Raw genomic sequence first — 14778 nt, forward strand, 5'->3', positions numbered from 1 at the left:
CTAATGCCACTAATTCTCTTTTCTCTACATTGCTTCATTAAATTGCCTAAGATTCATTAAATTCATCTATATCTATATCCATTTCAATTTATATATCACATGAGCGCCCTGCAACACATCCCAACTGTGTATTAGGAACATCTCCCAATGACAAATAGATGTTCCCAATGCACACTAAGATGTGCATGTGGGGCAAAGATGTGAACTCTTCAATTTAACTATAATTTTATATACGTTAAATTATAATTATTAATAAAAAAAATATTAAAATGGATATATTCGATGATGTATTATTAGACCAAATAATCTACTTCCATTTAAAAAAATAGTTAACTTTTAAAATAATTTGTATTTCGAAATAAATATTATTTACTTAACCCAACAAATAAAGTTGATGTTTTAAATACTTATTTGGGTCCACGTTTAGGGTCAATGCCCCTTAACCTAAACCCATCTAATTCCCTCTTTATTAAGAGAGCCAAAGAGGTTTGAGAGGAAATAATGGATTTAATACGGGGCGGGGGGGGGGGGGGGGGTGTTTATTAGAGTAGTAGTGAATTTTGTTAGGTCTCCCTGAGCTCTATGGTGTAGGGGTGCAAATGGTAGAAAAAAATAAAAGTATTTTTTCTACCATTTCCATCACATATATACATGTTTTTTATAAAAATTTCTTTTAATAATTTATTATTATTATTTTTTAAATATAAAAGATCGAATCATGTTTGGATATCCAATGTCCTTATTGAATTTGAATCTGAATCAATATTTTGTGAGATTCAATCAGATCTTTGGTTCAGACCTACAATTTATCGGATTGGATTTAGATATATCCTAATTTGAATTCAATTCGATATATCCTAATTTATCGGATTGGATTTAGATATAAATAAACAATTTCAGTTTTTTTGGGTAGGCCAAATAGAATTACGGCTTAGTTTGAGTTGACAAATTAGGTTCTGTCATCAATTTGTGTTCAAGCTATGGTCAAAAATGGTTAATAATGATTTAAGAGGGAAGGAGGGGTTTAATGGGGGATGAGAGAGAGAGAGAGAGTAATGGTGGATTTCATTTAGATACCATTAAGATCCAATGAGGTATTTATTCTAACTTCTTATATTTTTATAATTTAATTTAAAAAATAAATAACCACGTGCATGAAAAATGAGAGGAGAAGGAGGTTAGTGTCAGTTTTGTGGTGAGAGGGTGGCATAGTTCGGAAACAAATCATGTTCAGAGAAACTTAAAAAAAAAAACAAAAAAATAAATATATATATATATATATATATATATATATACACATATGAAGAAGAACAATTCTTCGTTGAATAATTAGGCTGCGGAAACAATGTAAATAGAGTGTAAATTCCGGTCCAGGGTAAATTTGTACTATGGTTCACTTTTGCATGTGTTTGGCAACATTACATTTATAGATTGACAAATGACAGACCAATGCATATTTACATTGATAATAAGATGTAAAAGTACATCAATAAAAAATAAGTAAATTTGCATTCAAGTGGGGTTTTGATAAAAAAAAAAGTATTTATTGAAATTCATGTTTGAAGATCCTGTTTATTATGCTAACTTGGTAAGTGTGAATCAACATAAATAAATAAAAAAAAATCATATGATGAAACTATCTTGGTAAATACCAATTAAGATGGATCGTCTAAATCCAACTTAGTAAATGTTTATTCGATTGGGCCAAATCCTGAATTGCATCAGAGGCCCATCACCTCCTCTCATTCCTCTTTCCGGTGTAAATACAAATTTCTTAATTTTTTCATTGTTGGCAGTGACACCATGTTATTTATCCATCAAAAAATGAAGTTGAACGGTCTGAACTAGCTTAACTAGCATGAAGAGGGTTATAGAGTCTATGTTAACATCACCTAGTTTAAAAAGTGTACCAAGTGTTTTGGCATTCAAAACGTTACCTCATAACCACACTCAAGAGTTGAATTATATTAAGGGTAAATTTTTTAAATTACCTTTATCGTTTAGTTAATTGACTAACAATATCTTTATTGTTTGAAAATTGACTGATGCTACTCTTACTATTTCTCACAATTAACTAAAGGCCCGTTTGGCACATCTTTCCATGCGGTCTTTTTGGCTGTTTACAAGTTGGGAAGACCAATTTCCGGTCTATTTCCATTTGGCACACAGTAGATCTAGCTTCCAAAAGATGGAATGCTGAAAATACGCAAAAAGCCCATTTTGGGCTGATTTTGGGAAGCTCCAAACGAAGCTTCTCACGTCTTTCGCGTTTTATTATAGCGCGGAAAGACACGGAAATATGCATAGAAAGACGTGCATATGCCAAATGTGCTTCGGGCTGCTCAGATCTTCATGCAAAAAGCTCAATGCGTCTTTTGACTATTAGAGTTACCAGAAGATCTTCCCAAAAAGACCTGCCAAACGGGCCCTAACTCTATTCTTACCGTTAACCTCTGTCAACAATGTAAAATATCTAAACTACCCTTCAAAGTTCAAATGTTGTTGTTGTTGGGTGGAGTTACATATATCTTTCTAGTTTCTACTCTACCTCTTTCTCTCTACCCTTATGGTAAATTTCTACTCTACCTCTTTCTCTCTCCAATAGTTTCTACTCCACCCATCCGCTGCTGGGTGGAGTTACATGGTAGTGTCGCCGTCGTTGCCCAGAGGAAGAAGATAGAGAGATCGGAGTTTAGATGTTGTTGTCGTCGCCCAGAGGAAGAAGAGAGAGATCGGAGTTCAGATGATGTCGTCGTTGCCCAAAGGAAGAAGAGAGAGAGAAAGAGAGATCAGAGTCCAAAGGGGGTTACCACTGTCGTCGCCTAGAGGAAGAAGAGAGATGGAAGTTCAGAAGGGGGTTGCCGCCATCGTCGCCCAGAGGAAGAAGAGAGAGAGATGGGAGTTTAGAGGGGGTTGTTGCCGCCGTCGCCCCTATTCAGTTCACTCATACCACTTCAGTTGCCGCTGCACCTATTCAGTTCACTCATTCTATGCTTCTTCAAAAGAGCACCCCCATTGTTGAAGAAGACAGAGGATGAAGGATGTGTCGGTTCACTCGTTCTCTGCTTTAATTTTCTTTTATTCTTTTTATGTTCTTGACTGTGAAAAAGCTCAACATATGCTTTACTTTTTTTGGTTTTTTTAGTTCTTTTATACAGTGTGGATACGGTGTTGTTCTCTCCAGTGATCTGGTGTTGATGGAGACTGTGGGAGGAAGATCAAGGGAATAGAGAGAGGTCGGAGGATAAAGGGTGTGCTGAGTCGAGAGGAAGGGGATAAGGGTAGCATTGGGTTTTAAAAAATTTTAAACATCATGTGGTGTCATGTGTTTATGGGTTTTGATGGAATATTAACGGATGTTAACAATAAGGGTAGAGTTAGTCAATTGTAAAAAACAGTAAGAGTAGCATTAGTCAATTTTCAAACAATAAGGGTACACTTAGTCAATTAGCTAAACCAGAGGATAGTTTAAGAAATTTATCCTTTTATTAAATCTAACCAAGTTTTAAAAGGCTAAAGGCATAATTGAGGCATGGTGTCCCAAAAGGTAGGGTGCAAGCATATGAGCCTTAAATTTTTTAAAAAGTAATTAAAAAATATAGAGAGAGTAGGAATGGCAATGGGGCGGGTTCGGGGTGGGGATTACATTCCCCATCCTCGACCCCGACCCCCAAATCACCCCCCATCCCCGTCCCCGATCCCCGATGGGGAAAGGAGTCCCACCTCCATCCCCGACCCCGACGGGGATGAATTCCCCATCGGAGACCCGAATCCCCAACGAGATATGTATGCACATTGAGAGTCTGAAGTAGAGAGATTGAGAGAGAGAGAGAGAGAGGACCGTTGCAAGAGTTGAGGTTGGCAACGAGAGAGAGTTCGACGGGCGACGGCAACGGCGGTCGGCGATGATAGACAAAGGTTGAAGTGACGACGATCGGCGAGTGGTGACAACAACTCTTCTTTGAGTAGCTCTTCTTTGTCACTCAAGTATCTCTGTCCTCTATCCGATGGGCGCGTGGCGACAACGACAAGACGACGGTTGGTGAATCGGCAACCTGTGACGAAGACAAAGGAAGAGTGGAAGACGAAGGTTTAGAGGTAGAGTCGCCAACGAAGGACAAAATTCTCTCTTCTCTCTGTCGAAGTGTTTTGTGTTTTACTATCGAGGGTTTTAGCATTTTACTATTTTTTAAGTTTTAATCTTTTAAAAAAATAAATAATAATTATTATACTTATTTTTTATATATATATATATATATATGGACGGATCGGGGTGGGGATTCTCCATTCCCGACCCTATTGGGTCGGGGAGCCCGAATACCTGTCAAGGACGAGAAAAATTACCACCCCTAATATAGAGCATCCTAATGCACGAGACTCCAATCAAATGCAGGGTATGGGACAAATGTATAGAGTCTTTTAGAGAGGATGTTTCGAAGAATAAAAGGAACATACGATAAATTAAAATAATACAGTAGAGTAGAATTTACAAATATCTATAAAATACAAAAGTTTATACATGGTGGGTGATATCTCCTCCCAACAAAAAATTGTTCCTACACATTACAATAAATCTCTATGTCCACACATCTCATGTGTGGTGGGTCATATTCCCTGTGAAATGACATAGGTCATGTTAGAACCATGTAAGAATAATTTTTGTTAGGAGGAAATTCTAATTCAAATTATGAACTTTTTACGTTCCAATAAATAATAACTAATTAACTAACAATGATAAGCGGTAATAACTAATCAACTACCTGGTGGTAATATGTAATTCTTACCGAAAAAATCTGTCTTATACAGATCAGCCCAAAGCAATAGTTCGGTCGAAGTTGACGGACCGGGTTTATGACGCCGATCCAAAGCCCAACCAACCATTCCAGTAAACCGGTCACCTAAAGTAGAAGCTCTACTCTGGTCGTCTCCCCCGTCCACCGTCCACAGAAACAACGAACGAAACACCGAAACGCCATGGCTACATCCTCATCGTCCTCAGCAGCAAAATCGTTGTTTCAGTCCCTGAAACGGTTCATCAAGAAACCATGGGAGATCACCGGCCCTTGTGCCGATCCCGAGTACAAGAGCGCACTCCCGAGCGCTCTGGAATACCGTGTCTTCTGTCCTGCCACTGCCCACGCCAAGGCTTGTGTTCCCACCTCCAACCCCGAGACGGTCTACGACATCAAATACTACACTCGCGACCAACGACGCAACCGCCCGCCCATCCGGCGAACGATCCTGAGGAAGGCCGATGTTGAGAAGATGATGAAGGAGAAGACCTTCGATGCTTCTGATTTCCCTCCGGTTTACTTGACTGCGAAGGTCGAAGAGGATGACAATGCAAGGGGCGGGGGATATCAGAATTAGGTAAGCATCTACTTATTAGTACTGGTTCAGGGGTCTGAATAATTTATGGGTCTGTATTTTTGACGATAAATTTCAGATTTGAATGCAACTAGGGTTTGATGTCTGTTGTGGTAATAAGAAACCGGTGTCATAGTGGGGTTTCAAATTTGTGTTTAATTCGAAATTAGGGATCCTGAGCTTGTTTGTATTGTACATCATACTAATACCTTTAGGATGTCTCTCTGACATTGTAGATAATGTTGTCATCCATAGTTGTCAAGGCCTCTAGGCGATTCTGGGCGACAATGGGGCGCCTATTCGCCTAGGCTATAAAAATTTCACAATCTAAAAAACTAAAATTTGCCTCGTTTCCTAGATCGATATACCATTGAGCATGCATCTTAATTGAAAAAATTGCATTTGTCTTTATTTTCTTTATTAAGAAGATATTTTTTTTCTCAAAAGTATGACAAATCATCATACCTAGGACAAAAGCATTTAAAATATATTAATTTCAATGGTTCAAAAATACTACAAATATAATAAGTATTTAATAGAACAATTTTATATCAAATTAGCAATAAAGAAGTTTATTATTCTATGTGATAACTGATAAGATAGGGGGCAATTAAAAGAGAAAAAAACAAGGGTGGAGTTGCTGTTTATTTAATGCAAGACAGAGAGAATGGAAAGAACAAAACACACACACACAAAAAAAAGAAATTCTGTATACTTATATTCTTTTTTTTTTCCCGTCTCAAAACCCTAGTATCATTTAAATTTCAATAATAAAACTTTAAAATAAAATGTGTGTGTACATAAGTTGGTGGAGCTTAGTCATAAATTCATAATGATGACTCTAAGGGCCCATTTAGGAGAGTTTCAGTGTTGATTGAGCTGCGTTGACTGGGTAGCTTCACTGGAAAGTCAATTTCTCAGCTCATGTAAGCCTATTTTTGGCTTTCCGGATTTTCCGCTAAACATGGCTTCATGGTTTTCCGTGTTGGGTCTACCTTGCAATGCCAGAAGCCGCTGTATGAAAGCCCTCCTAAACAGGCGCTAAATGTGTACAAGTCCTCCAAGTCAAGTTATTGGCTCCAATGGTTAACTTTCTGCCTGAGGGATATGACACTGTTGATTCAATTGATTGACTCAGAGTCAATTTTCTCTAATCAGGTTTTGTGAACTTGTGCTAATAATATATACATGTTTTTTTTTTGAAAGGTAAAATGCAAGAAGTAGTGCATTGCATGCTTAAAGACATTCTAGACTGATTTGTTTAGTTGTGTGTAGTTCAATTTTATGAAAACTTCAAATAAATTAATAGAAGTTCAAACATTGTTCACATATAGTATTGTTTACTATTAAAAGAGTGTAGATTGTTTTCTTTATGATTGAAGTTGAGATTTCTGACATTGGCAGTGTACAATTCATTATTAGATAAAATTCTAAAATTGTAACATCACTCCTTGAGTAGACTCTATGGTTCCTGAATCAACTAATTCCTGTCCTTGCTGAGTCAAGTTAAGATCCTGAGTTAGTGAACTATGGCAGTAAGAAAGAAACTACTGTCGCATTGGTCACCCATAAAATAAAACACAAGAAATTGAGGGAATCTAGAAGAAGGTTTTCTACATTTAACTTTCTAGGTACATCTGGTTAGCTAAGAAGATTACTAGGCCCCATTTTCAGTGTTCCAGAAAGCTTTTCTTTTTAGTGCAGTCCTCTTGGAAAATGCAAAAATTGGGTGGAGACCACATACAACAGTTTTTTTTTTTTTTTTTAACATTACCATGTGTGTGTGTGTGACCATGGAATCCAATACAAACCTTACATTTAATGCATTGGCTTAAATAATAGTTTCTCTGATCTGAGGTTGTAGATGCCTTGGACCATCAGTTTCTTCCATACAAACCTTCTATCTGCCATTTTTTAATTGGTTTCCTCATATGCCATTGATTGAGCCAGTCTTGTTCCTTGGATTACTACTAAGAGTTCAGCCTTTATTAAATCTCCTTTTTCTATTGGACCTGAAGAAGCGATCGAAACATGTCCTTTATTGTTCCTGATAGCACCACCTATATCTGATTGAACAGCATTTCCAATGCTGCTCTCATCAAATTTTAGCTTTAACAAGTTATGTGGTGGGGGTGACCAAACCGGTGTGTTCCTGTCCCTATTGAGGTCACTATAAGCCAATGGATGATTCCGGTTTTTTGGCCTTCATCCAATGGATGATTCCTGTCCCTTCTTGTGGACTCAGAACTCCTTCCTGGTATTCATCCAATGGATGATTCCGATTTTTTGTCAAGCCTATTATTTCTTCCACTGTATGAGAGTGGTCAAGGGATATCCTGTTGTTTTGTTCTTCTGATAATGTCCAAAGCATTTCTGCATGCTTGCATCTTTACAGAATCCTTCCCCTCTTTTCTGGGGGAGAAAAAAGAAGGTCAAAACAATGTATCTTTGGCTGTTTGAGTACTTCATCTTGCACCACATAGGGCAAAGAATGTTCCCAAACATTAGTAGATATAAGGTTGTTGCATAACTTACTTTACAGATAAAGCAGATGTGTGGTGAGAGTCTAATTGGGGCCTTCTCCTTTGAAAGACCTCACAAGAATCAATCCCTAAAAATGAAAAATTAACAAAAAGTGATTTCACATTATCTAGAGTTTCAAAAGGTCTTACTTTGGTTTTCTGACTAACCATATTGTTGTAAGAAGTTTTTTTTTCCCATTTTGTTTTCCTTTCCTTTTTTGGGCAACCAAATGAAACTTGAGATTTGAGATCCTGGCTCTTCTACAGGACATCAAGCTAATCCATGCTTTGGTATATGAAAGATTGGTTGTGATGGAAATTCTTTCATGGTGCTTGAGTTGTAGTTTGGTAAAAGAAGTCCCATGAGACCTTGCAACCATTTCAAGGCGGCTCAGGTTTTGTCCTTCTGGCTATACATCCTGTTCCAATGGATCTTAGGATGGGCTAATGTCACAGTTAACTCCTTGGCCATAGTCTTTTATTTTTTTGATAAACATAGTCTTTTTTTTTTAATTAAAGCAACCATAGTATTGGTGTTATTACCATAAAGGCATCAGATATTGAAAATCTGGGCATGTATGTGCAACAGAGCAACATCATGCTGAGTGATACTGATAGAAGAACAAAAATCCACTCTGTTACATGATAAGCCCCAATTAATGCCAGGAAGAGGAAAGGTCAACAATCAGCTAAGGGGGGGGGAAATAATTGAACAATTAATCACATGAGGGCAATTATAGCTGGAGGGAATAAGGAGAGCCTTGGGGCATTTATAGCTATGTCAGTTATGAATAAGAAGAGTTTTTGGGCATTTATAACTAGGCCAGCTGGGCATTTATAGAGGGAGTCAGTTATGCTATCAGTAGAGTATAAGAAGGGGCTTTGGGGGATGGGGGTGGTATTGAGTAAAGAATATTGTGAGTGTTTGGGAGAGCCGGCGGTCTCTCGAAGAACCGACCAACTGTTAATGTTTTCTGCTGAATGAATACTAGTCTCTTTTGTTGATGTTCGAGTGTGTGAACGCTGCTGTGGGTCTGAGAACTGTGTGTGAGTTTCTAGGACATAACAGTGGTATCAGAGCGCGTCTTTCCTCGGCCATGGTGACAGCTAAGGAAGTGGCATCGCAAGTGGAGGGTTTCGAAGAACGCTTGACTTCTCTGCATTCTGAAGTGGATGGCTTACGTGATGAGATTCAGCGACTCGATCTCATCCCTGGAAGGAGGCGTTCAAGACCTGGTAAGACGTTTTGATCTGTTGCTTCAGCAACAAACCTTTTCAGCTCCTTTGTCTACAACTGACATTGCTCCTCCTGTAGCCGCATCAAGTCGTGCGGCTGACAAAGGGAAGAGTGTAGCTTTCCCGACGTCTTCTTCAATGTCAATGCCGGAACATACTTCTGATCCACTTCCTCGGAAGTTGGAGTTGCCTATTTTTGATGGGGAAAATTCAGACGACTGGCTTTTTCGTGCGGAGTGCTATTTTGAGATTAATGGCTTGCTTCCAGCGGAACGACTGCGGGCGGCCGTGGTCTGTTTAGAGGGTGATGCTTTGGCGTGGTATTATTGGGAGGATGGTTGGCGACCTTTTCGGAGTTGGGCAGAATTCAAGGAACTCCTCCTTGAACGTTTTCGATTGACTCAGGAAGGTAATTTACAGGAGCAGCTCTTCTCGTTACATCAGTCTTCTACTGTTAAGGAATATCGTCGCCAATTCGAGGTGCTCTCCGCTCTCTTACGTGACCTGCCAAAATCAGTCCTTGAAGCAACCTTTGTTAATGGGTTGCGCCCAAATATCCAGGTCGAACTCCGACAGATGGAACCCGTTGGACTGATCAAAAAAATGGTTGCAGCCCAGAAAATTGAGGAGAAGAATCAGGCCTTATGGGCTTATCAATCAGGTTCATTTCCTTGTGGGCCCACAACGTCCCTCTCTGGATCCCACTTTAACTCACGGGTTTCGCAAGTGACTACTCCTGCTGTCACCCAACCTGCACGTGCCGCAATCCCTCCTTCTTCTTCATCAGCCCCTATTATTAAGGCCCTACCTCCTGCTTTCAAAAAGATGATCGATAAAGAGATGCAACAGAAACATGCGAAAGGTCTATGCTTCCGTTGCGACGAGAAATACAGCCTGGGACACTGTTGTGCTCAGAAATCACTTCAGGTTTTATGGGTTCAAGATGATGTGGAGGAAATTACTTCTGATGCGTCTAATTTGGACTACACTTCCGGGGACACTGAAATTGCTCTGGCTCCAGAATCAGCCGCGCTTTGTGTTTCGTCTCTTGTTGGGTTGTGTGCGGCAAATTCCCTTAAGGTACGTGGACGCATTTTGTCACGTGAGGTGGTCATATTGGTAGACTCGGGTGCATCCCACAACTTTATCTCCGAAACTTTAGCAGAAGAATTGAAATTACCCCGCACCCCTACACACGAATTTGGAGTTCAGATGGGAAATGGTGAGGAGGTGAGAACTTCCGGAGTCTGCCGTCAGGTTTGCCTCAACTTACCCGAATTGGATGTCATTGCTGATTTCTTTCCTTTAAAGTTGGGCTCTACGGATGTCATTCTTGGTTTTCCTTGGTTAGCATCCCTCGGGGACTCAGTGATGAATTGGGGCAACATGTCTATGAAGCTCAATTTGGGAGGTGTCCGGGTGAAATTACAGGGCGATCCTTCTCTCTGTTCTTCTCAGGTATCTTTGCATGCTATGATACGTAACTTACAACATGAGGGACATAACAGGGGTTTTCCACCTGGATATGATTTTGATGTTTATATCCACTATGGGGCTGATGCTTACATTTGTGGAGAAGAGACGACATTGTTGGAAAGCCTTGAAGGAAAACAAGGAAAGCCAAGGTTGAAGCCTCCTTTTCCAGCTAAGGCAGGGCTATATGGAGGTCCAACAACTACTACAAATGTTGAAACTGTGGCTGTTTCCCCCACCATGTTAAGGTGTGGTCCTGAATGGTTTTCTAGTTTTGGCAGGAAGAACAATTCTGGGACAAAGCTATTCTGTGTCTCAGGCCAAGTGAATAAGTCTTGTACAAATGAAGAGGAGATGAATATTCCATTGAAGGAGCTGATAGAGAGGCACTGTGGAGGAGTTAGAGGTGGATGGGATAATTTGCTTGCAGTGATACCAGGGGGTTCTTCTGTTCCACTGATTCCAAAGCACATATGTGATGATGTGTTGATGGATTTTGATGCACTCCAGGCTGTCCAAACGGGTTTAGGGACAGCTGCTGTAATTATGATGGACGAGTCAGCTGATATTGTGGATGCGATTGCTAGGCTCTCTTACTTCTACAAGCCTGAAAGTTGGGGGTAGTACACACCATGTAGGGAGGGGACAGGATGGCTGTGGAGGATCATGGAGAGGCTGAAGGTTGGAAATGTGAAGCTGGAGGAAATAAACATGCTTCAGGAGGTGACAAAGCAGACACACCATCTGTGCATTGGGCGATGCTGCTGCTTGGCCTGTGCAGGGACATATCAGTACTGGGTGTGCGTCCATCCACTATGCCTGGAGCTACTGGTTTGGGAGTTCTTATTCATTGGCTGGGCCTGCCTGATTTTGAAGATTCTTGGGATCCTTTTGACTTATTTCGAGACCAGTTTCCTCATTTTAACCTTGAGGACAAGGTTAGACTTTGGGTGGCGGGTAATGATAGGCCCCAATTAATGCCAGGAAGAGGAAAGGTCAACAATCAGCTAGGGGGGGGGAAATAATTGAACAATTAATCACATGAGGGCAATTATAGCTGGAGGGAATAAGGAGAGTCTTGGGGCATTTATAGCTATGTCAGTTATGAATAAGAAGAGTTTTTGGGCATTTATAACTAGGCCAGCTGGGCATTTATAGAGGGAGTCAGTTATGCTATCAGTAGAGTATAAGAAGGGGCTTTGGGGGATGGGGGTGGTATTGAGTAAAGAATATTGTGAGTGTTTGGGAGAGCCGGCGGTCTCTCGAAGAACTGACCAACTGTTAATGTTTTCTGCTGAATGAATACTAGTCTCTTTTGTTGATGTTCAAGTGTGTGAACGCTGCTGTGGGTCTGAGAACTGTGTGTGAGTTTCTGGGACATAACATTACAATTCAGACCCAGGTCCTGGCATTCTCCATACAATAGTGAGTCACTGTGTCTGTCGACCCCTGCTCTGTCCGGATGATCAGTTAGACTGTTTGCTGTCCTTGGGACTCACCTGAACGAGGCATTCAGGTCTTCAGTCTTAGCTCTAGCTTCTCTAACCAAGAACATGAAGATGCATGGTACTTCTTTCCTCAGACCTTAGCCGGATAATGGTTACTTTTCAATCCCCTTCAACAATTAATTCTCTCTATCCAGTTGTTGAAGCAAGCTCTAAACCTTTAATTAGAGAACTTGCAAAAAACCCTTTAATTAGATCCAGAGTTTACCAAAATCCGCTACCATCTCCAATGACTCCCCCAGTTTGGTCATAAACAAAAATGATAAACTGGAATTGTATGGTGGGTCTTGTCTTTCTGTAATCTGTATAGACATTGTTTTTATTGTTGTTCTCTGTCTCTGTCTCTGTCTCTGTTTCTGTCTCTGTCTCTGTCTGTCTCTCTCTCTCTCTCTCTCTCACTCACACACACACACACACACAAATTTCATTATTCACAAAAAGAGGAGAAGAAAGGTCAACTTGGTGGTGGCGTTTTCTTTTCTTTTTGATGGATAACTGTAAACAATTATTGATATGTGATGAAAGAATGCAATATGTACAATGTATTCAACAGCCCTGTAAGATGCACTTACTCCACCTAACCCTCATGTGCATTGTTTCCCCCTGCCTTTTTTATAAATAACCACAGGTTACAACTAAGCCCAATACAATTCTGCCCTATTAACCCCTTTTTTTGGATAGACCATCGTCCAGCCCATTACCCAATCTATGAACCCAATGAAAACTAACCACCTTTTCATCGGCAAGTTGTCTATCTCCCGTATCACATATCTGTACTTTCATATTCCTTCCATGCCTTGGCAATTTTCAGCCCTTGCAATACTGCCTCCATTTCAGCTATCAATGAATCACCCCAGTCAGTAGCTAATTAGGCGGCTGTGTTTTCATTGACACTTGATGCTGGATCCACTTGATCAGTAGCTAATTAGGCGGCTGAAATGGGCCTAGGTAAAGCTGGAATCAGGCCACAAAGCCTTTAGTTTAGTAGTTTGAGATTCATCTCAGGTTTGCCCAACAAAATAGGCTGGGCATGCTGATAAAAAAAGGCTGGACAGAACTTAAGAGAGTTTAAGTAATCAGTAAGGCATTAAGGCCATTATCCAATGTCTATATTGGAATTGTGCTAAAATGTTTTAGCAATAAATCTTGAACTCTTGAAGATTTAAAATGTTCCAACAGCTTCACCCTTCTCATGTTGTTGATACTTCTAACATTTGAACCTCCAAAATAGACATGTGCAAAAGACATTTTCCTAATGGAAGTGCCTTATTGTTTTGTGGGTTTAATTGATTAATTTTTTTAATCTTTTATTGTTTATTTTATCTAATTATCAATGGTTGCTTTGATTCTCACTGGCTGTTGCCTATGCATTATTTCTTCTTGAGCTTGTACATGATTTATATACGGGGAATAATTTATTTATTTATTGTATGCATGCTCCTAGTTTTAAATAAGAGCAGCTGTTCTCTGGAGCTTATGGGTGAGAGAAATGTTAGAATTTTTGAGAACAGGAGGCAGGTTGTCGCGCCCATCATTGAACTAGTCTTGGGTCATCCACTAGGGAAGATTTTAAAGGTGTCCCTATTGATTTTGTTTTAAGGGGGGTAGCATAAGCTCTTCTCTTCAGAGGAGGCTGATCACACATACTTGGGTTGCTTCTGACTATGGAAGAATCAAGTTCAATTCTGTTCCCTTGGGAACCCAGGAGAGGTGAGCATTGGTGGAGATTTTAGAAATCAGGACTCTAATTAAGGGCGGGATTGATGGCTTTACATCAAGGCCTAAAATGTGTATATTGAGTTGGGCAAATGTTATGGTGGAAGGAGACTAGAATTATGATTCACTGGATGCCATCTACCGGTATGAGCACTTGAGATCTCACATTTGTTTTGTGAAGGAAAGAATATCAGTGTTCCCATTGAATACTTCATTCAAATGGATCCTGAATTGGTTAACGCTCTTGCTGATGAATGGGCAAAATAATAAGATACGATTGGGGAGTACCTCCTCTGGCCTGTCTGGGGACTCAACTGAATAGTAGTGGCCTTGTATCTTTTTCTTTTGGTTTGTCAGCAGGTGTTTTGTATTTCATTCCCTGCCACTTCTTTATCGAGGGTTTTATAATTTATATTGCTTCATAAAATCTCTTTCATCAATTTAGTGATAAAAATGTATGTTCTTCAATATCATGACTACTTCCTCTACCTTTAAATGGCCAGTGGAAAACCCAAATTTCAAGTTATTGGTCTATGTGCTGGCCAAGTCGTGCAATAAATAAATAAATAAATAAATAAAAAGAAGGCATACTGTACCCATTTTTGTTATAAGCTTTCATACTTCAACATCCCTGTACAGTATTTGAAAAGAAATTAACTCGTTATTTTTCTTCTGACAGGCTTTAGGCATTGCGGTAGGATTATGCACTCCCAGTCATGCTTTCTGGATTTTTATGTTGATCCAACCATTCTGTAGAAATATTTTGATTTATTCAGGCCATAGTAATGCATCTACTTTGTGCCAAGCTGCCATGGAATGAGACAGCGTTTGTTTTTTTCCCATTGTTAAACTGTCCAGGGATATTTCCAGAGAAGTCGAAATGCTAAAAAACCTGGGTTTATTGGAAATAAGATGTAAGTGATTGTTTAATCCTTGAAAGTTTGAAGAGTTTTAAACCT

At 39.7% G+C, this 14778-nt stretch overlaps 1 protein-coding gene across 1 annotated transcript; it reads left to right on the forward strand.

Moving 5' to 3' along the window:
* Positions 1 to 4903: 4903 nt before the first annotated feature.
* LOC104599343 (uncharacterized) lies at positions 4904 to 14749 on the forward strand. Its single transcript, XM_010261855.3, has 2 exons — positions 4904 to 5370; positions 14499 to 14749. Exon 1 carries the CDS (start codon positions 4975 to 4977, stop codon positions 5368 to 5370), a length of 396 nt encoding a protein of 131 aa, XP_010260157.1. The 5' UTR covers positions 4904 to 4974; the 3' UTR covers positions 14499 to 14749.
* Positions 14750 to 14778: the final 29 nt, after the last annotated feature.

The sequence above is a fragment of the Nelumbo nucifera genome, chromosome 3 (assembly GCF_055504915.1).
Source record: "Nelumbo nucifera cultivar China Antique chromosome 3, China Antique-T2T, whole genome shotgun sequence".
Classification (NCBI taxonomy): Eukaryota; Viridiplantae; Streptophyta; class Magnoliopsida; order Proteales; family Nelumbonaceae; genus Nelumbo; species Nelumbo nucifera.

Excerpts from the sequence above, each read along its gene's own strand:
- LOC104599343 (XM_010261855.3), top strand. The coding sequence starts at position 4,975 with ATGGCTACATCCTCATCGTCCTCAGCAGCAAAATCGTTGTTTCAGTCC.